Source organism: Armigeres subalbatus, chromosome 2 (assembly GCF_024139115.2).
Source record: "Armigeres subalbatus isolate Guangzhou_Male chromosome 2, GZ_Asu_2, whole genome shotgun sequence".
Taxonomy (NCBI): domain Eukaryota; kingdom Metazoa; phylum Arthropoda; class Insecta; order Diptera; family Culicidae; genus Armigeres; species Armigeres subalbatus.
Window position 1 is genome coordinate 339380118 of NC_085140.1, and position 27634 is coordinate 339407751.

Consider the following 27634-nt stretch of genomic DNA (forward strand, 5'->3'; position numbering starts at 1 on the left):
AGTAGTGTTCCCCGAAAACGCGAGCACTTCGAAACTCTGGATTCCGTAAGGAGTGACCTTAAAAGAGAAGGAGGGGTACTAGAAATCATATTTTCTAGCTATTTTAACTAAATCCAGCTAAAACTAAGTTAAAAATTTGTTTTAAAAGTCACATTTTATTTTTGACCGCTTGCTTGTATGGAAGAATCACTTTAAAATCGTACTCACACAACTTTAAAGTGACCCTCTAGCCTTTTTGTGCATGTACATATGTGGGAAAGAGTCGTTTTCTTCTGCTCATTTGCTCATCTAGTCGAAGTCCATTTGACCGAAACGGTTATTAGGCCGAAAATGGTTTGGTAGAAAATTTCATTTGATCAAAAGTCACATTTACTATTGTTCGGCCTAACGACATTTTTGTCCATATGTGCATTGGTGTCATCCGCAAATTGCATTTACGGTTGTATGATGCGTTCAAGCAAAAGATATTTTCGGCTATATGACCTGCTTGGCTAAACGACAATTTCGGCCATTCGGACGAAGACGCCGTTAATGTGTTTCCCACAGTGAGAAGTGAGAAATGAGAAGCAAGAAATAAAAAATAAGAAGAGGGAGGTGAGACGTCTTACTTCTCCTTCCTTATTTCTCGCTTCACACTTTTCACTTTTCAAAATGGGAAGTGAGAAGTGAGCATTGAGAAGTGATATGCTACACTTTTCACTATTCATTCCTCATTTCTCATTTCTTAGTTCTCGCTTTTCATCTCTCATTTCCACTTAATGTAACTCATTTGGCGTAACTAACGAAAAATTCTAGGTGGGGCTAATTTTGACGTAGGATTACGTCCTTGTGAAGATATGGAGGTAATTCTGCATATTCAAATTTGAGACCTTCACGAAAAGTACCGATTTTTGAGATTTTGGTATCAATCGATCGACGAACTCTTTTAGATTTTCCCCAACTATTAAAACAATGGATTAGAATGCGCTGGCCGTCGCCGAAAGTAGCAGTACTCAAGAGAAATATCCACGCAATGCTCAGACTATCGTTTCGCTTCTATCAGAGATTAGAAAAGCGCTTTGTGGAAAGAAAATCTGTTCTTCTTAGGCGTCGATTGCGGTCTCGGGATATCAGTGGCGGTGCTGAACTTTTATTCTTAGCGTCTCAGCGAAAAATCATCGAGCAGCCATCGGTTCACACAAGGTTCGGATTAACGTTTGATTGCTGTGACTGATTCGAAAGACGCATTGTGGATTGAAAATCGATTATTTCAGAACCAGCATTTTATGAAACGAAAGGGCTGATAGCAACCAATAGCGTCGGTCGGCATTCCCGCGGTACTGAAGGAAGTTTCCTTCAGTAGCAAAATCACAAACGCTCGTCCGAGAGCAAAGCTGCAGAAACGTTGGCGTCAGTAGCAGTCAAGTCAAAATTCAAATTTTATTTCTGTTTGTAATTGGAAAGGAACATTATTGAAAACAAATCGGTTATTCTCAGATACACTAGAGGAGGTTGAGCCAAGACGAACATACAACAAAGTGCAAATCATAATCGCTTGGCGACGCTGCAGAAGTTTTTTCTCCATGGATGGCAAATCATCTGACGTTGATGTCAGAGTAGACAAAAGAAATTTTCTTTCAAAATTCTGATTTTGCATGTGATTGGAAAAGCGCATTGTCGGCTCGTTTCAGATCCACCATTTCACAGGAGGTTGAGTGTGAGTGACGAATTTTCTGTCGTCAGATTCCAGAAAAACTTTATGCGATTAGAAAGACATATGAGCTTACCCAACAAGCATTAGAGGCTGATAAAGAGCGTATTTCGATATTTCGCCACAATTTGGCTTGTTCAGCTAAAAAACTAGTTTATTCAACTTAAATTGTCTGTTAGGTAGTATTCGCCTGTGGAGTTTTATCCATCTGAAAAAATCCAATTTCCTTCTCATTTAAATTTTTGTTACCTTTTCTTGAAAACTCAAGATTTTCCCTTTCTGGAATCTCTTATTGATTTTCTGGAAATAACAGAAAAATCCCTCAAATCACCATTTAAAGCTACAGAAAGAAATGCTTTCAAAATATCTGGATCGATTCAGACATATGATACGTAGTATTTGGCTTACACTTTTTCGAAAGGATTCTTTTGATAATTCTTTTAGAGTGCGATCGGCCGCAATATTGTGTTCTGCATTGCGTGGACGGTAATAAAAGTAGCAATCGAACAGGTAAGTGCAGTGCGTGTTTTAGTAGCCGGGAAAGTAATAAAATATCAATCTTGTGTTCGGTGGGTCATGTGCATGTTGCTTCCATGCGGTCGTCCAAAACGTGAGTCTCCTCAGTTTTCATATGCCACCGGGCGTACATGTTTTAACTTTTAACTCGAATTGGTGTTATTTCCCATCCCATAGTATCGTATCGCTTACCAAAGTGAATCCAGATAAATCCTTTGTAACTAAAACGATATCCTATCCCAAGACAATCGTGGAGATGCAGAGGTATACTCGGTCTCTAGTAGCAACGAGAGTCGGACTAACAATCCTTCCATTCCTATATGACCGTAAGAACGTGGCCGCCGCCGATATTGACTGATAATATTTGAGCTTCCGAAACGTGTACATTGAGAATGAGTAGCTAATCCCAAGCCACATTCATTGTGTTCTCTGTATAATTTCGCAAGTTCAGTCAACCGCGGAGTAGCAACTACGAATTGTGCGGTCATAATGCTCTTGCTCATGCTCAGGATTCTTTTGATGATTCTTTCAGAAAGACCATGCATCTTTAAGAAGTATGAACACGCTAGGTTTAAATAAATATATCCGCAAAGCTCTGTAAAACTTTAAAATATTAAAAGATTTAATACTTGCTGAGAAAACCAAATTTTAAATAAGGATTTTTTCGAAATATGCCGATAAGCTATGCACCATGTGTTCCTTAAACAATGTGTCCAACATTTTATGCTGTGTCGATAATAAGACCATACAGACAGTTCAGTATACCTTTAGAACTTTCTTTATCCAATCAAAACTTTAGAAATTGTATTTGTTTTCTTAGTCTGTTATTTATTTAATCAGCATTGCACCAGCATGGAACCACTGTTCCTACTCCAATTTCCTAAAGTAATGATATCTGGCGCTGGAGAATCAAGGAAGCGTACTATTACGTACGTACGAACATTCCTATATAACATATAAGATATAACAAATGTTCGAAGTTCGAAAATTTGTTAAAATAGATTCAAAATTTCGTAGAGAGAGATATGTGAATGAAGAGAACTCATTCCTGGCAGATACGCCTATATATCATCAGAGAGCTAGATAAGTACAATATTCATGCAAAGTGGCAAAAATGCTAGGGGGGCTTATTTAGTTCTAGGTGGGGCTATAGCCCCCCTGTAGTTACGCCAATGCAACTCAGTTTTCGATTCTCACTGAGAAATGTGAGATATACTGTATGTGACTGTGACGAATAACATAGACTATAATGTTGTATGATTCGACTTTACGTTGTTTAGTATTTTCACAAGGTTCGCTCCATTAGTTCTCTCCTACTTCTTTGTTCTCAAAGATAAACGAAAAGCATGTAAGGAAAAAGCGGAGAAACCCTACTCCAGAGAATATTGCCTCCTATAAATAGCTTCTAGCTACTTTTAAAGTATTGCACAGAGAAGCGTACCAGGTGTACACTGCTAGAGTTTAAAATGGAATTAAAGAGAATCCTAAATCTTTCTGGAAATTTGTCAATAGTAGGCGGAAGAATGCCGGCATTCCCCAGGAGATGGAGTATGAAAACAAATCTTCCACCAATGGACAGGACACCGCAAAGCTTTTCGCTGACTACTTCAAGAGTGTTTATCGGAGCGATCCCGCGAATGAAATGAATTCTCCAGACGCCGTTGCCACGAACTCTATGGAATTGTCACGCAATGAAGTGGAACAAGGATTGTTGGAGCTAGACATAAGCAAGTCGGCGGGCCCGACAAAATCCTATCGAAGCTCTTGAAGGAACTCAAGGATGAACTTACAGGACCCCTGTCCTTTCTCTCCAATTCTTCGTTGTCATCTGGTTTATTCCCGCAACTATTGTAAATCTCGCACATAACTCCTATCCATAAGAAAGGATCTCGTTGTAATGCGGAAAACTACCGTGGTGTCGCAATTCAATCCGCGATGCCGAAATTGTTTGAACGACTAGTTTATTCCCATCTCTACGAACGAATCAACGAACAGGTCTCGACAGCTCAGCATGGATTCTTGAAAGGTAAGTTTGTTGTGACAAACCTGTGTGAATTCAGCTCCATGGTTGAATAGTGATGAACTTAATTTTAAAATTAAAAAATAACTCCATGGTTACGGACTATATGTCTAAAGGCTATCCAGTTGACTGTGTCTATACGGATATGAGTAAGCAGGGCCGGATTATCCGGAAGAGGGCCCCAGGCCAACAGCTTGTGGGGCCCCAAAATGTACAAGGAAGGTTGGTTTTGGTGCATAAGATTTGTGGAGGCCAGGGCAAGTAAATGCTCGGTGATTACCTACACCAGAAGAGTTAGGCCGATATCATTCACCTACAGTTCGGGTCATGCTATCCTACCAAGAGTAGATAGTGTTCGTGATTTGGGCGTAACAGGGCATTTAACGAACGCATCAACATAGTCATTAAGGAGTCATTGCAACTTTTTGATCTCACCCGACACGGTTTGGACGTGATCTTACTGATCCACATGCAATTCTAACAATTTATGTTAGCCTAGTTAGGACTAAACTGGATTTTGCGAGTGTGCTGTGACGGCCACAATATGAAGTACATTCAACGGTTGGAGGCAGTACAGCGAAAGTTTTAAGGATTTGCTGTGAAAAACCTTGGATGGAGAGAAGAGTTACTGGTGTATGAGAATCTCTGCTCGATACTCGACCTCGACACTATCAGTAGCAGATACAAGATTGCTGACATCGTATTTTTCTGTAACATCTTGAGAGGGCAAATTAGTAGCCCTCCTTATCTCTAGAACCGGCTCAACTTCAACACTAGCCCGGTTACTGTTCGTCGTCGGAGGGTCTTTGATCCTCCATTTAGATCAAGGAACTACACCCAGCACGAGCCTACCAGAAGGTTCATGAATGAATTTAACAGACTACAAAATGTAATTTCTACAAACATGACAACAGAAGTAATTTGTGATAGATTAAGACAAAAATTTATGTGTATAATGTATAAGTACCCGGGTAGACGAAAAAGCAAAATAATATCAAATTTTACTATTAATATATGAATAACTGAATAGCAAAATCTGATATTAGTTTGTTTGATATAGTTGATAAAATAGCAAAAATAATAACAGACATTGCACTAGCAAATAACTCATAAATAACTCATTTTGCTATTATAATAACAAACCAATAGCAAAATATTTGAAGAAAAGAAAATATCAAAATCAGTTATTATTGATATGTTGAAGATGCAAATGATAAATGAATAACAAACTTTGCTATGATTGCAAAATGTGTTCTTCATTTGTTGTTGTTCTCTTTCTTACACTGACAAAAATCCAATCATATCCATTATGTGTCGCACACATAAATTTTGACTATAGCATTTCCCACATAACGGCTATGTGAATTTGCATAGCATATATGTGGAAACACACTTAACCGTTATTAACTAATAACCTTTATGTGGATTCTCCCATAGCGGGTGGTTATTAACACACACACATAAAATTTATTTGTAAATTTCTTTAGATTTTTGCCAATAAAATGTGTGGATTTTTATTCGTGTACAATAACATAAAACAACTAATTTTACTATTATAACAAAACTTGTTGTTGGGATGTTATTTTATGTTATTTATGAATAACATAAGAATAATTAAATATGATATCATAGCAAAATTTGTTATTATTATGTTATTTGTTTGTTATTCACCTCTACCCGGGTAGGGTAACGGGATTACAGCTTATAGTTCAATAAATCAAATCAAATCAAAATTTTTCATTTCTTATTTCACATTTTTTTCTTCCTTCTTTATAATAATCGTTAATCAACTTTTCACATTCACTATTGTTCAGCCAAACGGAATTTTAGACCAAATGGCCCTTTCTGCCAAAGGTCCATTTCGGGAAAATGGCCTTTTGAGCAAAAGGACCACTTTGGTCCAATGGCATTTTTGGCCAAATGACTTATTGAGTCAAACGAGTTTTTCGAGTAAATGATATGTTCGGCCAAATGGCCTCTTCTGTTGAGCGACTATTTCGGGAAAACAGCATTCGGACAAATGGCTTTCACGACCAAATGACCAGCTTGGCTGAATTCCCCAAGTTTGCATTTCAAAAACAAAGCAGCCTCAGCATGTATGTACCTACAGTACATTCAGTTTGAAAGTACAGTATGACCCATAAGTTTTTGTGCTTAGAACTCTCGTGGTTTATAACTGTGGAAGTGCTGAATGGACACTAAGCAATGAGGCGGCAATGTCCCAGTGGGGAATGTAATGCCAAGAAGAAGAAGAAGAAGAAATTGGTTTTGAAAGCATTTTGGAGTAAAATTATTATTTTGGGAAATGAGTGAAACGATGCGATTTGCCATGAAAATGTCATCAGTGATACAAACCTTCTAATTCGCAAATGAGTTTAATCGTACAGGAGTGCTCGATGATTAAGATTTGTAAATGATTTTACACCGACTGAACAACCAAAACCAAAAACAATTTATACATGAAGAATTATTTTTCTAAACCCTTTTTTCCGAAGGTGCAATAATATTGGGGATATTTCACAAGAACTTTATTGAGCCCTTTCCTGGAGGCAATATATTGATTTTTTACCATGCAATAATCGTTTAAAAATCATTCTAATCTCAAAATCTTGGAAATATTTTGCCTTACAAACGAAAATAATTTGGACTAATTGATTTATTCTTTAGAACCCGGATTGCCGATTCGTTTTTTTACGGATAGTAATCGAATCACGGTTAACCGAACCTCTGAATAATCTAACTTATGGGAAATCGATAATCCTACCTATAGTCGAATTAAAAGAAAGGAATGTTAGATTACCTAAAATGTTTGATTTATTTCTAGGAGTGATTCAAAAGCTCCCATAGCTGAAGAACGTCCCTACTTTTCGTGATTCTTGAATTCGATTTACATATATGATGTTTATGATTGATTTTCTCAATATTTTGTATCTTATGTCTAGTATCTTATGTCTATATAATATTTACTAGTAGTCTTCCATACCTTTTTAATGATTACGTGTTCACCCCAATTACTCCTATAGATACGATACTAATACAAATACGATACAAAATGCTATTTTAGTTATAAAATTTGAGACCAAACTAGATTACACGCACTGCAAATGCGGCGCCTGGCAATGCTATCAACCATGACGTGATTATTTTATGGTGATTTTCGATCAAAAAACGAAACTCTTTTAGCTCGTTAGTCAACCTCGTGGCGATAGATCTTGGAAGTGACGACAGGGTGACCGCCGAAAAGTGAAAGTCCCTAGCCAGAAGTTTCACGCGTTATCTTCGCACGCTATAACTTGCGGGCTGTGTACCACCACCGTCGATATCTGAAATCACGTCCATCAATCTAATCGGATCCTGGTGCGTAGCACGCTCTCATCATTGCAGCATGAATCATGGCACGACCGCCTGAAACGACTGTGTCACGTTGCGTTGTGGATCCAACGCGATGGGATGATTTAAAAGTGACTGCCGCAGTAAACGGGGCTTGATGGCGTCACACGTGAATGGTTAGCATCGGAGACTGAGTAAACACTGCCGTTGTTCGTGGAGATGTTGGCGATGAACCGCTTCCGAAGCCCAATGCATCATCATTAATTTAGTAGCATAGCAGACACAAATTAATCACCTCCGTGCGGAAAAGTGCTAGGAGCTGGTTGAGGAATAAGGAAGAGGGATCATCCTCGGAAGTTAAATACCTAATGCACCTGCCATTATTGGAAAGGGTTTTGGCCTTGAAGGCAATTGATTGGGTCTCAATCGAGATAGGTACAGCAAAGGAACTATAATCATGCAATTAAAATCGCTATCAATAGATGTGCTGGATTTTAGCCGTGGGTTGCGCAATAATAGATATTTATGCCTGCGAGTATCTCGACGATAACGAAATCGAAGCAATGCTAACTAGGCACATGTCAGCATATTATGATTGAACTTAATTTATTTCAGCGAAATGCTGCATCAATTAATATGTTCGTACATATCTGATTGTCTATAGAATAGCGTATTAATTTTCTGATGTAGGCATTATTTCAATAACTTCCCATAACTTCAATCTGATTACCTAACGGATAAACAAACATGTGTTTTTTTTTAATTTTATATAGATCGCATCGTATTTGTATTAGCTTTAAGCATATCCAACAATTTCAAAGGACAATAAAAATATTCACCCGTGTTACGGAAGGCTGTGCTGGAAGTAGGTGGCGGTGCGTCCTCATCATCATCAGTGCTTCTGAAGTGTATGGCTATGGACGTTGATTATGCAACAAATCATAATAAAGCTGATAAATAATGAAGGACAACGATCGTTCGCTAATTGGAGCACGGCTTCAAACCCGCTAGAGAATGACCAAAAGATATTTTAGTTAACTAAAATATCTTTTGAATGACCCAACTAAAAAGGGCCTTTTAGAAACCTTAATTAACGAATGTCTACTATAAAAGATAAAGTATCAGCATAGTGCTCAATTACAAAAATGGCTTCCCTCGGTGTTGGCAACAGAGTCCAGCGCTGAGACGAGACCTGCAAAGACGCTGCTTCTTTTCTCTTGTTTTGACACTTGTTCTTCTTTTCATCACAGTTGACCATCGAGTTTCAACTGTTTACTTGACTGTTTCACCTAAGCCCCAGGTGGACCCTTCTGAGCACAATAAAAGTGTATCCAATTCACGAAATATGTTAATTCATTTTCATAAGGATTTTTATACCGGGAACAAAACACAGGTTTATTACTGATTATTAACAAGCTAAACGGAAGGTTTGGAATACTCGTTAAAGTAAAAAGTCATGGTAAAACAAAAATTATGTGGAATATTTTATTTGGGATACCAATACTTTCACTCAAAAAGCTGTTGGCTGCACCTGACAGTTCGTGACAGCAGTTGACTGGCAGCAGCTGAAGTTACATTTTTCCTCTTTGCAGGTCTCGTCTCAGGTCCAGCGTAGTAACAGTAGAGGGTAAATAGGGTTGGGCGACAATTTGTGACAGCTGCAGTGACAGGATAGGATAGATGTGTCATAGAATGTCAACAGAACAAGGACAATGAAAAAAGACTCTAAGGTGAAAAACACGTTACATTTGATTCTAAATTAAAAGCTATAATTATTCTAAACACTATACTAAAAATTTAAAGAAACTATAAAAAAGTAAGTAATCGCAAATGAAATAAATCCTTAAACATAACAGCTTACAAACTATGTGAACTTACAGCTATTAGACAAAACTTAAACTATTGTTACCGCGAGGGAATATTTGAAGTGAAAGACTTATTACGACATTTACTCCTATTTAGACTTACCCCAAATAAATGATTATCACAGTCGAATCTCGCACTCGATTTCGCAGTGCGTCAAGGTTACTGCTGAGTAAGGTTACCTAATTTTTCCATACAATATTTATTTTGAAATACCTTATTTTGATTGGCCTTGCATCCGACAATCAGCAAATTCGATAGTCAACAATATTGCGATTCTTTTCTTAAATCCGCAACCTGGCGCGCCAGTTACGCGCCGGCTCCCGTGCGCCGAGTTGTGCGCCATGCAAAAAGTAAATAAAGCAATGTCAAACAGATGTGATCTTTTCGCGCGGTTTTCACATTCGCTTTTAAGGTATGCAACATATTATTGTCCCTCGATGGATAGTTAGTCTTTGGTGGAATAAACGGGATCTTTTTATTTTTTTACATTTGTTGCTACTGCATTTGGATCAGTATACAGTATACAGTACTGTAGTAATAATTCCCATTAGATAATCGTGTGTAATATGTGATGAAATATTTTGCATTTCCGTAATCAAGGTACCACAATATGGCAAATACCTTAGCGGCGCACAATCGAGAGAAAAAGAGATGAAATAGCAAAATGCTATAAAATCTCGAGAAGCATAATAAAATAAGTTTGTTTTCATCATCGTCTCAAAGCGATTGACAGTGCGAAGTTCGAAAACGGGGTGAGAAGGATTATCACAGAAAGCTAAACAATTGTGAAAAGAGCAATATATTGTAAGTAATATTTTGTTAAACCTAAAAAGTTAAACTTAAATTGACAATTTATTACAGCTTAAAGCTAACTCAATCACCATCAAACAAGAGTTTGCTGAAAAAGGTCCGAATCAACCCCCCCCCCTCCCCCCGAGCCGTAACAAACTTTAAGAATATAAAGGGTTCTAACCTAAAATTCACCTTCGGAATGACGACAGTACCTACCGGAGTCACAAGTAAAGATGGTGAAACGACGGAGAATCGGAGCTGTCGTGCTTGCAACGAATCGGATGAGGCAGACAGTAGAATGGTCCAGTGCGACGGCTGCAATCACTGGTACCATTTCAGATGCGCCGGTGTGGGGAATAGTATCGCGGATGAGAGCAGAACATATATCTGTGCTTTCTGTTCTGCATCTCCCTCAGACTGGTTCTCGACAACGATCCGACGGGCACAAGAAGGCGAGGTGCGCAGCGGGCAAGGTGGATCGATCAGGTGGAAGATGACTTGCGGACCCTCCGTAGACTGCGTGGTTGGCGACGTGTAGCCATGGACCGAGCCGAATGGAGAAGACTCTTATATACCGCACAGGCCACTTCGGCCTTAGTCTGAATAAATAAATAATAATCTCCCTCAGACACACAATCTACTACGGCGAGTGCAAAAGAAGCCAAGTTGAGGCTTGAAATGCAACGCCTGAATGAAGAGAAAGAGTTGCGGTCTAGACTTCTAGCAGAGAAAGAGAAGCAGGAAAAGGATATGCAGGACATGGTTATGCGACTTGAGAAGGAAAGGAGGGATAAAGCCTTAGCAGATTTGATGATTCTGGAGAAGGAGTTTATTGAGAAGAAGTACCAGTTGCTGCAAGCTCGATTGGAGGACGACGACGAAGGGAAAAGCAACAGAAGCCATCGAAGTGCACGTCAGGGGGTTGATAAGGTACGAGAGTGGATGAACACACAGCCCGCAGCGACATCGAGCTCCAATCCTGGTGGGATTCCCATCACTGGGCTCACATCTACGGCAACTAGTGCAGTACATCCACCACCATTACCCACGTTCGGCGCAATCAGTGGAAATCGGCCAGTCAATACAGCTGGTGAAATTTCTTCCGTAAACCCCAAGAAACCGGAAAAGATACGCGTAGTGTGGGATGCTGCCTCGGAGCGGAGTGCGAGGAGATGGAACAGCTGTGCCGTTCTCAAGATACACGCAAGTTCTATCAGAAGCTCAACGCATCCCGCAAAGGCTTCATGCCGCGAGCCGAAATGTGCCGGGATAAGGATGGGAGCATCTTGACGGACGAACCGGTGGTGATCGAAAGGTGGAAGCAGCACTACGAGGAACATCTGAATGGCGCGGAGAGTACAGGCAGTGAAAGTCAAGGCAGCGGAGGAGATGACTACGTCAGTTCAGCGGACGATGGAAGCCAACCAGCCCCCACCTTGAGGGAAGTTAAGGATGCCATTCAACAGCTAAAGACCAATAAAGCAGCTGGTAAGGATGGTATCGGAGCTGAGCTCATAAAGATGGCCCCGAAAAATATGGCCACTTGCCTGCACAAACTGATAGTCAGAATCTGGGAAACCGAACAGCTACCGGAGGAGTGGAAGGAAGGGGTTATATGCCCCATCTACAAGAAAGGCGACAAACTGGAGTGTGAGAACTTTCGAGCGATCACCATTCTTAATGCCGCCTACAAAGTGATATCCCAGATCATCTTCCGTCGTCTGTCACCATTAGTGAACGAGTTCGTGGGAAGTTATCAAGCCGGCTTCGTTGACGGCCGCTCGACAACGGACCAGATCTTTACTGTACGGCAAATCCTTCAAAATCGCCGTGAATACCAGGTCCCAACGCACCATCTGTTCGTTGATTTCAAGGCGGCATACGACAGTATAGACCGCGTAGAGCTATGGAAAATTATGGACGAGAACAGCTTCCCTGGGAAGCTTACCAGACTGATCAAAGCAACGGTGGATGGTGTGCAAAACTGTGTGAAGATTTCGGGCGAACACTCCAGTTCGTTCGAATCGCGCCGGGGACTAAGACAAGGTGATGGACTTTCGTGCCTGTTGTTGTTGAGAGCCGGGTGTAACAGCCGGGGTACGATTTTCAACAGATCCAGTCAATTTATTTGCTTCGCGGATGACATGGACATTGTCGGCCGAACATTTGCAAAGGTGGCAGAACTGTACACCCGCCTGAAACGTGAAGCAACAAAAGTTGGACTGGTGGTGAATGCGTCAAAGACAAAGTACATGCTTGTGGGCGGAACCGTGCGCGACAGGGCCCGCCTGGGAAGCAGTGTTACGATAGACGGGGATACCTTCGAGGTGGTCGAGGAATTCGTCTACCTCGGATCCTTGCTAACGGCTGACAACAACGTTAGTCGTGAAATACGAAGGCGCATCATCTGTGGAAGTCGGGCCTACTACGGGCTCCAGAAGAAACTGCGGTCGAAAAAGATTCGCCACCGCACCAAATGTGTCATGTACAAGACGCTTATAAGACCGGTTGTCCTCTACGGACATGAAACATGGACAATGCTCGAGGAGGACTTGCAAGCACTCGGAGTATTCGAGAGACGGGTGCTTAGGACGGTGTGTGGCGGCGAAGAATGAACCATGAGCTCGCCCAACTCTACGGCGAACCCAGTATCCAGAAGGTAGCTAAAGCCGGAAGGGTACGATGGGCAGGACATGTTGCAAGAATGCCGGACAGCAACCCTGCAAAAATGGTGTTCGCTTCCGATTCGGCAGGTACGAGACGGTGTGGAGCGCAGCGAGCGAGATGGGCAGACCAGGTGCAAAACGACTTGACGAGCGTGGGGCGTATCCGAGGGTGGAGAGATGCGGTCTCGAACCGTGTATTGCGGCGTCAAATTGTTGATTCAGTGTTATCTGTTTAGATGTAAACTAAATAAATGAATGAATGAATGGGATGCTGCCTCGACAGTCAAAGGTGTATCGCTGAACTCGGTTTTGCTGAAAGGACCCGATCTTCTTACATCTTTATCGGCAGTACTGAGTCGGTATCAACAAAGGCAGGTGGCCATCAGTGGAGATATCAGGGAGATGTTCCACCAGGTGTTAATCCGCCGGGAAGATCGTCAAGCGCAGCGGTTTTTGTGGCGAGACAGTCCGTCGGAACCCCTAAAAGTATTCGTCATGGACGTGGCGACATTTGGTTCTTCCTGCTCACCATGTTCACTGCAGTATGTGAAAAATGTTAACGCGGATGAAAATGCAAACGAGTTTCCGGAAGCAGCAAGGGCAGTAAAAGAAAACCACTACGTCGACGATTATTTGGACAGTGTTGATACAGTCGACGAAGCGGTTCAACTAGCACAAGAAGTGAGCTGTTCATGCAAAGGGAGGGTTCGAGATTCGGCACTGGATGTCAAGTTCATCAGAAGTGATCAAGCGAATTGGCGAACGCAGCGAGGGCACGACTAAACGCTTCGTTATGGATAAGTGCAGCAGTACAGAACGTGTGTTGGGGGTGACGTGGCAACCGCTGAACGATACATTCTCTTTCTCTATTCAACTCCGTGATAACCTTCAACGTCTCATACTGGATGATATAGTGCCAACCAAGCGGGAAGCTCTAAGTCTCGCAATGAGCGTGTTCGACCCGTTGGGTTTAGTTGCAGTGTTCCTAATTCACGGGAAAGTGTTACTGCAAGAGATATGGAGATCAGGTATTGGCTGGGACGAACCGATTCCGGCAAATACATTCACTCGTTGGAGGGCCTGGACGCAGGAGTTGAAGCATCTCAAGGAAGTGATCATTCCCAGATGCTATTTTCCAGGCTACGGGTCTCAAGCTTACGAGTCACTGGAATTGCACATATTCGTCGATGCCAGTGAGTCAGCCTATGCAGCGTGCGCATACTTTCGGATCGTTGATCAAGGAATCATTCGTTGTTGCTTAGTGTCTGCCAAAACCAAGGTGGCTCCCTTAAAACCATTATCCATTCCACGGCTGGAACTTCAAGCGGCTGTTTTGGGAGCACGCTTGTTGAAAACTGTAGCTTCCCACCACACATTGAAAATACAACGCTCTGTTCTCTGGAGCGATTCGACAACAGTACTGTCTTGGCTGAGATCAGACCCACGACGCCATACGCAATTCGTTGCGTTGAGAGTTGGCGAAATATTAGAAAGTACGGATAGCCAGTGTTGGCGATGGGTTCCGACCAAATGTAATGTAGCTGATGAAGCCACCAAATGGGGCGCAGGGCCTGACATAAGACCGAAAAGCCGCTGGTTTATAGGACCAACATTTCTCTACGAAGAAGAAGAAAGCTGGCCACAACGTGAACTATTGTTGGGCGAATCATCACAAGAGCTACGAGCGGCCTACATCCACACCCATGTAGTCGTAGATCAGGTGATAGATTTCAAGCGATTCTCAAAATGGGAACATCTCGTACGCACAGTGGCATTCGTGCGTCGTTTCTACGAGAACTGTATGCGAAAAAACCGAAAAGAATCAATGTGTCTTGCGCCAACTTTGTGTCGTGAAGAGCTGAGAACTGCGGAGTTCACGATTTGGAGGCTCGTTCAGCAAGAGGCGTATCCGGAGGAGTTCCCGATACTACTGAAGAACGCACATGGACAGCAATTCAAAATCAACAAATGCAGCAGAATTTACAACAAATCCCCGACTATTGGCGATGGTGGATTAATTCGTATGGAACGTCGCTGTACAGACGCCGAATGGATTTCCAACGATGTGAAGTTTCCCCTGATTCTACCCAAAGAACATTATGTGACCACTTTGCTGGTAGATTTTTATCATCGTTTACACCGCCATGCAAATGCGGAAACCGTAGTGAACGAGATAGTACAGAAGTATTCTATTTCTGCCCTGAGAGTGCTTGTTCGAAAAGTAGCCGCTCGCTGCAATTGGTGTAGAGTCTACAAATCAAAGCCTCAAGTACCACGAATGGGACCGCTCCCAGCGGTCCGTCTGACTCCGTACGTTCGTCCGTTCTCGTTTGTTGGTTTGGACTACTTTGGCCCAGTAACTGTGAAGATCGGGCGCAGTAATACAAAACGATGGGTTGCACTCTTCACGTGCTTGACTGTTCGTGCGATCCATTTGGAAGTTGCTTGCAGTCTCTCCACTGAGTCTTGCAAGATGGCCATTCGCCGATTCGTTGCGCGGAGAGGAGCTCCGATGGAAATCTATTCAGACCAGGGGACGAACTTCCAAGGAGCAAGTCGTGAACTTCGCAAAGAAATCCTTAACATCAACACTTCATTAGCCGGTACGTTTACGAACGCAAATACGCAGTGGAAGTTCAATCCACCATATGCTCCCCACATGGGAGGAGCCTGGGAAAGGCTTGTTCGCTCCGTAAAAGTGGCTCTTAGTTCTCTACCAGTATGCAGAAATCCGGACGACGAAACATTGTTGACGGTGCTGGTGGAAGTAGAGAGTATGGTTAACACTCGTCCCCTGACCTACTTACCCTTGGAAAGTTCGGAGACGGAGGCTTTGACTCCAAACCTTTTCTGCTCCTGAGCTCTTCAGGTCTTCTTCTTCTTCTTATTGGCATTACATCCCCACACTGGGACAGAGCCGCCTCGCAGCTTAGTGTTCATTAAGCACTTCCACAGTTATTAACTGCGAGGTTTCTAAGCCAGGTTACCATTTTTGCATTCGTATATCATGAGGCTAACACGATGATACTTTTATGCCCAGGGAAGTCGAGACAATTTCCAATCCGAAAATTGCCTAGACCGGCACCGGGAATCGAACCCAGCCACCCTCAGCATGGTCTTGCTTTGTAGCCGCGCGTCTTACCGCACGGCTAAGGAGCTCTTCAGGTGTACGGTCCAATTGGAACCTTGCACGTACTATGTTGGATCGATTTTGGACAAGGTGGATACAAGAATACTTGCCTGTAATATCGCGACGTACCAAGTGGTTCAACGAAGTCAGACCATTGCAAGTTGGAGACTTGGTTGTCATTGTCCAGAATAGCATTAGGAACAGCTGGACGCGAGGAAAGATTGTACGAGTTTACCCTGGGAAAGACGGTCGTGTTCGAAAAGCGGATGTTCAAACGTCTACTTATTTATTTATTTTGTTTATTTATTAACAATTACCATATAGCAACATAAATAATCACATATTGATTTTCAATGCTTATGCTACTATGCAACATCTAATACCAATAACTACATACTGAATAAGATATTTAGATTCCGCTTAAATAAAGAAAAACTTCTTTCGCACCTATGATTCCTAGGTAAATCGTTCCAAATTCTTATAGCTCGTAGGCGGAAGGAGTCTCTTAAACTGTTTGTGAAACATCTAGGAACGATAAGTAACGAACCTCGCGAAGAACGAGTATATCTAAAAAATCTCGAAGATAAATTGGAGAGTTGTTAATAATTTTGAATGTTTGGATACTAAACTTTAAATGAGTTTGTAAAATCAGTTCCCAGAATAGCCTTTCTATAATTGGATAAATGATCAAACTTTTTCAGATTAAAAGCATATCGTGTAGCAGCGTTGAATACTTGGTTTAGTTTTTTCGTGTTTTTTAGTTACAAGGCCAAACAAAATATCACCATAATCAAACAGTGGAACTAAAAGAGACCTGACCAGTTGAATCCGGATATGTTGGGAGTGCACCGTCTCAATAATACAAGCGAGTGTAAGGCATTATAAATTTTACTGCACACGGCATTAACCTGAGGTGACCAGTTCAAGTTAGTATCCATCATTAAACCGAGATTTTTGACGACATTAGAATATTCAATTATATCGTTTCCCACTCTAACTGATGGTACATTCGACAAAACGGCACGTTTTGTGTGAAAAATAATCGTTTGGGTTTTTCCTCCGTTAAGAATCAGGCCGTTTTGCTCGCACCATAGCAATATACTCTGAATGTCAGAGTTCATTCGATTTACCATTTCTGATATTGTGCCAGGGACCCCAGATATGTATAATTGACAGTCGTCTGCATACAGGTGGAATCGACAATGTGACAGATTCAATGGAAGATCATTAATGTACATTGTATTATGCTTCTCGAGATTTTATAGCATTTTGCTATTTCATCTCTTTTTCTCTCGATTGTGCGCCGCTAAGGTATTTGCCATATTGTGGTACCTTGATTACGGAAATGCAAAATATTTCATCACATATTACACACGATTATCTAATGGGAATTATTACTACAGTACTGTATACTGTATACTGATCCAAATGCAGTAGCAACAAATGTAAAAAAATAAAAAGATCCCGTTTATTCCACCAAAGACTAACTATCCATCGAGGGACAATAATATGTTGCATACCTTAAAAGCGAATGTGAAAAACCGCGCCAAAAGATCACATCTGTTTGACATTGCTTTATTTACTTTTTGCATGGCGCACAACTCGGCGCACGGGAGCCGGCGCGTAACTGGCGCGCCAGGTTGCGGATTTAAGAAAAGAATCGCAATACTACTGGTGTCACTCAACGGCCTGCGACTCTACTCGCTGTTCTAGATGTTCAAAAGCCTGACAGTGGTATAGCTGAAGAAACTTCGGGCAATACGAGTGGGAGCGTGTTGGCAACAGAGTCCAGCGTAGTTACAGTAGATGCTTAATAGGGTTGTGCGACAATTTGTGACAGCTGCAGTGACAGGATAGGATAGATGTGTCATAGAATGTCAACAGAACAAGGACAATGAAAAAAGACTCTAAGGTGAAAAACACGTTAGGGGTCATCCACGTCACGCTCTAAGGGGGGGGGGGGTCCAAGCGTGTAATTCAACGAACGCATACCTTCTGACCATAAAGACAAGAATGACATCGTACAGATCAATCTATGATTAAGAATGAAATGGAAAGAAATATTCATTAAATGGAAATGTGAAGAGAATGGAAGAGAATATTCATTAAAATTGTAAATATAAGGACTGTTCAGTTTATAAAGAGGACACATTGTATTGTCGATGTTTTTTAAACCATCAATCTTTTTAGAAATCTGTTTTTTTTTTCGTTGAATATATTATCTGACCTTCTAGAAATGAAGTCCTTGATAAATGGAAACAATTCTAACTCATAGATTTTTGATATTCATAACAATCTCAATTTATTGGATTTTCAACAGCTAAAATCGTTTATATTCCGTTTTCGGGCTGCCACATGTTCTAATGTTTTTGGATATCGACAAATCAATGACAGTGTGTTTCTTTCCGATCTTCTTGATGATTTTGTTGACATACCTACCGATTTACTTTTTTTTTCACAAACTGTCAATTTTGCTTATAAAAAATGTGTTGGGAAACTTATGTTTATTAGAAATTTGAGAAGCTTTGACATCAGATGTAATTTTGTTGGATTTAAACTATTTTATCTATTTTCAAAAATTACAGTTGATTGATAGTGTATTATAATATACGATAAAGCAAACTTCATCAAAATTGACCAATCTGTCCGTTTTATATCGTCATTTAAAAGTGTCCTCTCAATAAACTGAACAGTCTTTAATGTCTTTTGAGCCAGTTCAACAGTGTCCTAATGGAGGCTGCAAGACTGCTTCAAAAGTTATTAACTTCTTATTTTTATAAGAAAATTATTTTGAGCTTTTTAGTGGAATGTTTTCACCTGTCATAAGACGAGTTTATACAATCCCATTGAATTCCACCACTTAATTGTATCTTGACAAGATACAATTAAGGTCACTCCTGACGGAATCCAAGATTTAAAGTGCTCGTGTTTTCGGGGGCACACCACTCGATACGGAAGCAACGCACAACTGTCATTTTTATTACTTCATGCATGCTGCGACGCAGCAAAGCTAAATCAACAAAAATGACAGTTGTGCGCCGCCTCTGAATCGAGTGGTGTGCCCCCGAAAACGCGAGCACTTTTAATCTTGGATTCCGTCAGGAGTGACCTTAAGTGGTGGAATTCAATGGGATTGTATAAACTCGTCTTATGACAGTTGCTATTTTTATAAATCGGGGATTGAACACATTCTTATATTTGATAAAAAAAAACTTCCGACTCAGTTACTATGATGAAGCATTAGGCAACATATCCCATGTGAGTCGAAAAAACTGCTTCGGTCGATTTTGAGCGCGTACAATGACAATAGACGTCTCTGTGCGCCGAAGTATTTGTGAACGGCGGCGGCGTAAGGCCATTTTTACACTGGCGGCGTAAGCAATGTTCGGCGGCGGCGGCGGCGTGAATCGGCGTGAAGAATTTTGAGTTGAGAAAAAAAGTTTCACGCAGCAAGCCAGATGATGCTTTTTATTATTATTTTTGTACAATTACTAGCTACAGTCAGACTGATGGGGTGAACATCCTAATAGGTGTAGCTTGTATGTCCAGAGCAAAAGTTTACATCACATCCTCCACTAGGACATTGTCGCATCACAGCACATAAGTTCATTGGAAAGCAATTTGGATACAAATCCATAAATTCGTTCGGAAATTCCTCAATATATTCCTCAGAAAATTCGAAAAAGGAATTTTAAACATTAATTAAGATGTTCCCTAATGAATTCCTTCAGAACTTCTTCTAAGAATTCCCTTGAAAATTTATTTGGGTATTTCTTCGTAAATTCGTTCCTAAATTTCTTCAAAGGTTCCTTCAGAAATTTCCTTAGAAATTATTTAGGGATTAGAATTGCTTCTTTAGAAATGCATTGGAAAACTTTTTGAGGAGTTCCTTTGAAAATTCCTTTAAGAATTTCTTAGGAAATTCCAATGGAAAATCTTTCAAGAACTATAGAATACCTAGGGACACTGATTTAGGAATACAATCGGAAATCCCTTTTGAAAAAAACCTTTGGAATTAAGCCCCAAACGCAATCCAACGGAACGGCGACGGAAACGGAAAATTTGACAGTTAGCCCATATATTTTCTGTCAAATTTGCCGTTTCCGTCGCCGTTCCGTTATATTGCGTTTGGGGCTTTAGACTTTGATTTTTTCTTAGAAATTCCTTTCAGGAATTTGTTTTTGGAATTTATAAAAAAATTCTTCCAGTAATTCCTCAATAATTTCTTTTGAAACTCTAGGAAGATATGTTTGGTATTCTCTCGAAATTTCTCTCTGGAATTTATTTAGAACTTTCTCAAGGATTTTTTTCCAAATTTTCTTTAGGAATGCCTTCGAACATTCCTCCCTGAAATTCCTTTAGCAACTTTTCCAGAAATTCCTATAGATCTCCGCAAATTTCTTTTAAAATTCCTCTAAGAACTCTTTCGGGAATCTCTTCTGAAATTCTTTTGGAAAATCTTCGGAAATTTTGTTTGTAAATTCATTCATTTTTTTTTTTAATATTTGTTTACGTGTTATTTTTCAAATTGACAATAAGTTTAACACTCAAATTCCCTCAGGAGTTTCTTCGAAAATTCCTTTAAAAATTCCTCCTTATGATTCGTTCCGGAGATATTCCTGCAGGAATTTTCTAAGGACTTCCTGGAGGAAGTTCCAAATGAGTTTCTGAAAAATAAATAAAAGGCCTTTCAGAAGGTTTTCTGTCGGAATCCCTGCATGAATATAAATCCATAAATCCTGAATCCATATAAATTCCTGTGGCTTTTCTAAAGAGATTTTCGAAGAAATTCCTGGAGGAAATTCCGACTCTATTCTTGAAAGAATAACCAAAAGAGAACCTGATATGATTTTCGAACAGAATTTTAAATGAAGGATTTTTAGTCGATGTTTCAAGCAAATAGCTATTGAAATTTAAATTTTTTCTATAAGAATTTCTTCGAAAATCTGGACAGTAGTGAAACAAACTCAGTTTTGACTCTAGAATTAAGACTACATGCCAAGACCAAACTATCGAGATGGCGGAGAATTACTCAAGAATTTCTTGGGAATTTACTGCAGGAGTTCGATCGAAAATTTCTACAGATTTTAGAAAATATATTCAGGAATTATTTCGGAAAGACATCAAAAAACTCATTCTAATATACCTTCAAAAATTCTGTCAGGATTTCCATCGGGAATTTTTTCATGAATTCCTTCAAAAAACGTCCACAAATGAAACCAGCTTTTTCTTTGAAATTTCCCTTAGGAATTGCTTCTGAACTTCTTAGGACCTTAGGAAATATCTTAAGAAATTCTTCTGGATGTTCTTATAAAAATTCTTCTAAAGCCTGTCCACGTTAAATCTCGGACACCCATCTTCCAATGCGATTTTTTAAAATTTTCACAAACCGCAGAGAAGATCAATTTTTGCATAGCTGAATCTATCCGCTTTATGTGATACATTTAGCACGTTTTCATCTTCGTTCAAATTGATAAAATGGCTGAAAAACATTTGGATCTTATCTGAATGTCCGAAATTTAACGTGGACAGGCTTTAAGATTGATCTTGACAATTCCATCAGGAATTGCTTCAAAAAATCTGTTTGGAATTGGAAATAAAAATTTCTACCCATGTAGATGGGTACACTCCCCACAGTTGTAAAGGATTTGACGCGCCATTCCTCAAAGAAGTTACCCCTCGAAAAGCTCAAAAAGGATTGCGAATCTATTTAATAGTGTGTTGGATTACACTGTTGAAAGGAGATCCCGCGAGCTTCGCGTAAGAACCTCTGCTTACGGGTCTGCCGCCTCCGTTTTTTGCCCTTCATACAGCAGTGCATTGAAAGCAGAATGGTCTTTAAATTCGACTGTAATATTGGGTGGAGCCGTACGCAGAGCAAGACTCAAGCCAGAATGATGGATAACTGTACATACACACATACTTTTGAAAATTCCTTCGGAAATTATTTTAACAATTCCTCTGAATCTTTCCAGATATTCCATAAGGCATTCCATTCCCTCGAAATTTATCTAGTAATTCTTTTGGAATTTCCTCCGCCATTTCCTTCCAAAATTCTAGGACGAATTTTCAGATATCAGATATAATTTCCAAATGAATTACCGACATTCTTAGATTCCTTCAAGATTTTTTTTGGACATTCCTCCAAGAATTCCTTCTAAATTTTCTCCAGGGATTCCTTCAGAAAATCCTCCAAAAATTACTACGAAGATGGATTCAGAAATTCCTCAAGACTCTAAGCAATTTCTTCAGGTTCATTCCTTCAGAACTTTCTCCAGGACTTCCTTCGGAAAATATTTCAAGAAATCCCAGAAATTTATATGGGTATTGTTTATCAAAATAAAGTATTGCGTATTTATTTATTAGTCTGTTGGATTACACTGTTGAAAGGAGATTCTCTCTATCTTCGCGTAAGTGTCTCTACTCTGCCTCGGATATTCGTCTAGTATTTCCTTCGGAATTTTCTCCGCCATTTGCTTCCAAAATTCTAGGACGAAATTTCGGATATCTCCGTTCGAATTTCAAGAGAACTCCTAAAGAAATTGTCGACATTCTTAAATTTCTTTAAAAATTTTGTTGGACATTCCTCCAAGAATTCCTTCAGAATTTTCTCCAGGCAATCATCCACGAGGATAAATCCAAAAATTCCTCAAAACTCTAAGAACTTTCTTCAATTATTCCCTCAGAACTTCCTCCAGGATATCCTTTAGGTATTATGTCAGGAAAACCAAGAAATGTCATTGGTAATTTTTATAACAATTCTGGCAATTGAAGTACAAGGAGAAGTGTAGGAAATGTTCAATTTGATGGGTCACGTGTCCCATCGTGCTCCAGCTCCAGAAGCCAAATTACCATTTTGAATTCGCATATCACGAGGCTATCACAATGATACTCCATGCTCAGGGAAGTTTAAAAAATCCTACCTGATCCAACTGTTATAGTGTTGACTTGTAGGCGCAAATATAAGCACTAGACCAATTAAGATATGTAACATTCAAACCTTTAAAAAGATGATGAACCACCCAATGCGACCAGAATGAGGTTATTCCACATGAAGTTACATATGAAATTAGGGAGTTCATCGCTACGCTCGTTGATTTGTAGGTCTGTTGCCAAGAAGTTCTTGGATGACCTAGCATTTAACACGCCAATGCCGGTAAAAGTGACAGAGATAAAAACAAATCTGCTAAAGGTATAACAGCTATTTAATCAATGCCTGATAGGTTGCCTTGGTCCGGTAGATGCAAACGCACTACATACTGTGATTTTTGTGTTGGTCAATCATCGGCGTGAAATACGAAATTCGGCGGCGTGGAGCCAATCGGCGTATGGCGCGCCGCCGACACCTTGACCGGCGTCGGCGTACGTCAATAAGTGTCGGCGGCGGCGGCGTGGCGCGGTGGCGCACAGGCTAAATAGCATAAAAACTGACATAATAATTTGACTCCGACAAGAAAATGACAAAAGTGACTTTAAACTATTACGATGTTAGTTAGCATGAGACCTGTTTGACTATTTATGAATGTAATTCTCTCTGATTCAGTTGGAACAGCGTATTCTTGGACGACATGTTCCGTGTACGTCTGGCAAACTGCTTCCAAAGGAATTATGCTACGGTATCAGCAAAGGCCTGGTCCAGAGGTTTCTACTCTATTCAGAGTCCCGCCAGTGAACCTAAAAAATCAGACGGTTGAAAAATATAGGGTAAAGCAGATTTGAAGGAAAATAGAATTACTTAATTCGCAAGGAAAAAATCGAAAATGAATTGGTCTCGTGGTTTTGTCGAGCAAAGACAAATAAGACAAAATTTAAAGACAAATAAGACAATATATAGTACAATATATAGGGGAACGGTTCGCCACTTCATCTCATAGCTCCTATTTCCATCCCATCAAAAACAATGAAATGGAAAGGAATTTGGTTTGTTTATTATTTTGTGATTTTTTTCAGCAGTAAGCACGCATGTTGACAAAAAGAAGCGACGAATTTGGTGCCGTATTTCTTTGTTTAGCGATGAGATGGATATATGTACAGTGAGATTGAGATCGGAACAGTTCCCCTAGTATAGTACACATTTGTTATAAATTAAATTTAAAGTAATGAATGCTTATTTCGGTTAAATATACTGATTATTATCTCTACACATAGCTCGAAATTAAATCATAATATTATACGAATCTCTATGAGAGAAAAGCGTCGTGTAGTATTGGGTTTTTCTTCTAGTCCTCAACCTTGTGATTTTCTATCTAAAACACATCTTCGATTGTTTTGTCTTCTTTCCATATTGCAGGGATTCTCCTGTGCCGACCTAATGAACGCCGGAATGCGCCAATCCGGAGTGTACTATCTGCAGATTCGTGGTACAACGTACTGGTTCCTGAAGGTCTTTTGCGAACAGGAAGTTGCCGACGGTGGATGGACCGTAATGAGACGTTTTACATCCCAAATTCAGTTCAATGATAATCAGCTTTTTCGGTTTTTCAATAAATAGGTAATTCAACGACGCGACGACTTTGGAGAGCCCCGAGAAAACTTCAACCGCGACTGGGCCGATTACAAGAACGGATTCGGCGATCCGGCGAAGGAATTCTGGCTCGGTAACGAAAACATTTACATGCTGACGAACAATGAGGACTACTCGCTCCGGGTCGAGCTGGAAGATTTCGAAGGAAACAAGAGGTGAGCGATGGAAAGCGAGTTGTGTCGGGGAGCTTTCCAGCGAAGCGGACATAAAATAATAAAACCTTCACAGAAGTACAAAATGTTAATCTTTCGACAAATTCAGATTGGATAACCACTGTTATGCAGTTTGACACACTTGTAGTCTCGACATCGTACAGTTTCAACAACTTTAGGTATACAGATCGGGCAGTCATAATCTCATGTGGAAAGACGAACGAACAAAGACGACCCTGGACACACTTCTGGCGACGTTTCGTTGCAGATTCGTTTGTTGAAGTCATGTATTCGTAGTGCACAAATAGTTCACGATTTGATATTGTGGAAACATCTACGTTGCGACATTATGTAAATCTTTCACTATTCAACGACTTAATTGCTGATTAAATTGATTTAACTAGACTTGGAATATATGTAAGATAATGATTTATTTTGATACTACTATATTGCAACATCATCTGATGTTCATCAGGCTATGAGTATTTGAAGATAATTGCGATCTGCCCTGCGGTGTTGATAACTTTCCAACCTCCTTTCACTCACAGGTACGCACAATACTCCCATTTCAAGATCCATTCAGAGCAAGACTACTACAAACTGGAAATTGATGGCTATGAGGGCAACGCCGGCGACTCCCTGAATGATCCTTGGTACGGTTCTAACAACAGTCCTTTCTCTACGTATAACCGCGATAATGACCGAAGCTCGTTGAACTGCGCCAGTATGCTCAAGGTGAGATAATTCCATTTTTTATAATTGAACAAAACCTGTGAATAGATGAATTTACTATTTTTGTCTACTAAAGGGCGGCTGGTGGTGGAAGTCTTGCGGACGAGGTCTGAACGGACTGTACCTGCACGATCCTCAGGATCTAACCGCACGGCAGGGAATCGTCTGGTTCCGCTGGAGGGGCTGGGACTACACCCTGAAGAAGGCCACCATGATGATCAAACCGCGAGGACCGCAAGCGGCGGCACAGCAGCAGATTGCGGCAGCGGCGGCGGCAGCTACTACGGCGTAATAAGTGGATCGATTGTTATTTTTTGGGTTAATTCGCGCAAACTCTCGAGAGTTTTTGTACAAATTCTTTTTTGTTTTCATAGTTTTTTGTTTTATGTTATGGATTTAAACAAACCATTCCAAAATTACGAACACGACTACAAACAAGCGAAAGAAGCTGCCACGTGGAAGACAAAAGAATTGCTTCTATGAACAATATGGGACGAAACCTGAGATATGCCCTCGTTTTGGATACTTAGGGGGCATTCCGCCAATTATCAAGTACTTTCGATCATATTTAGTAAAGCTTGTAAATTGATCCATGTCTTGCCCGTAGAGTGAATGTCTCTCCCCGCCTATTCGTGAAACTCCGTCCCCTACTTTGTTGTATATGTATTTTTATTTTACGTTTAATTTATTAAATTTAGTTGAAAGGACGAGCGTGAGAGCGAAAAAGGAAATTCACCACATTGATTAGCGAAATATCTTAGTCTTACTGTCTGTGGCGAGACACGATGTATAGGAAAGACACGTTATTTTTACTGATTTGTCATGCCATGGTTTTTATTTTTTAGAAAAATTGACTTCCAAGTGACAAAACCTAATCGGTGAAAGTACAATGCGGATGACGGTTTTGACATTTTTTTTCAAAATTAAAAAAACTGAAACCAAGCGATATTTTTCTTTTCTTTTCCTATAAACTTCGGCTTTTATATGCAGACGAAGAGAAGATATCTAAAAATGACGAACTGAAAGAGATTGTTAAACGATAGTGTATTTGTTTTTTAGGTAAAATTATCATCCCCATGCGCACTATTTTTTCGAATGTTTTATTTTTCTTTAATTTTTTTTGCTACATTGAGAGTGTTGAATGAATCTTATGTTGGTCTATGAGGAATGCTAAATGTCAAGTACATGGAAAGGATTTTAACATCAGAAATGATCCACAAAAATCAAAATGATAGGAACGGTTTCTTTATTTGGGAAGTGTAAACGCATATTCTCATTCACTAATTGAATAATTCTCTTAAAATGAAGAAAATTTAGACAAATCATTCAGCAAGCACTAAGTACCATTTATATTACTTTAGATGTCAAAACATATTTTATTTCATTCGCGGCAGGACTGCATTAAATGTGAGGTAAATAGACCAAGATCGATAAATTGATTTTCAAAGTGTACAACTCATACTAAAATATTGACACTTTCGAAATTCTATTAGACTCTCATCAATCTTCATCAAAGCAAAAAAACATGAAAAAACTTGAACAGTTCAAGATAATTCGACGAGAAAAATAAAACATCTTAGAAAAGAAAACCATCCTGTACCACAACAAAAATAAATATTCATACGTAATGGAAAACAATTAAAGATAGAATCATGTGTACACTCGATCATTTAAGTGTAGAAAATCGCACAAACACAGCCACCATATTTTCTGAAACCATGTGATTGGGAATAACGGAAATATCATTATCATTATTGTTTGCAAAAAAAACATAATCATTGACCGGAACACATATGCAATAGAAACTAACGCATAGCATCACAAACGCACAACACTCAAAGAACATATTTGTAAATTTATTTCTTTCGTTTTCGAGCACGAAATTAGAGAAAGATCGGCTATGGAAGGTAAGTTCTATTATTGGCAGGTTCGTTTTTCAAAACATGGCTTGTCCGTATGAAAATCTAGTGGCCAATTTTCAGAAAAATGATAAATTTAGCCCTCCCAAGAAATAGAACAAAATCTGTCAAAGCCATAATTTTCCATATTAATGCATATTTTCGACGCGATAAATAAGGCCGACATATCAAACAATCATTATTGCAAACATAAAATATATACACGAAAAAGCAGAAGAAAAATCCAATTGTAAATATCGTTTTAATTTAATAGTTGTTAGAATGTTTTTATATTGAAATAAAACGAATGTGAAAATA

At 39.9% G+C, this 27634-nt stretch overlaps 1 protein-coding gene across 2 annotated transcripts in view; it reads left to right on the forward strand.

Annotated features, from left to right (window-relative positions):
* The window catches only part of LOC134212833 (angiopoietin-2), a 645758-nt gene extending 618124 nt beyond the window's left edge, over positions 1–27634 (forward strand). For both annotated transcript variants that reach the window (XM_062691051.1, XM_062691052.1), the window contains 4 exons: positions 24301–24432; positions 24502–24689; positions 25235–25421; positions 25495–27634. In XM_062691051.1, the coding sequence (XP_062547035.1) occupies positions 24301–24432; positions 24502–24689; positions 25235–25421; positions 25495–25710 (723 nt within the window). In that variant the 3' untranslated portion in view covers positions 25711–27634. The remainder of the gene's footprint in view (positions 1–24300; positions 24433–24501; positions 24690–25234; positions 25422–25494) is intronic.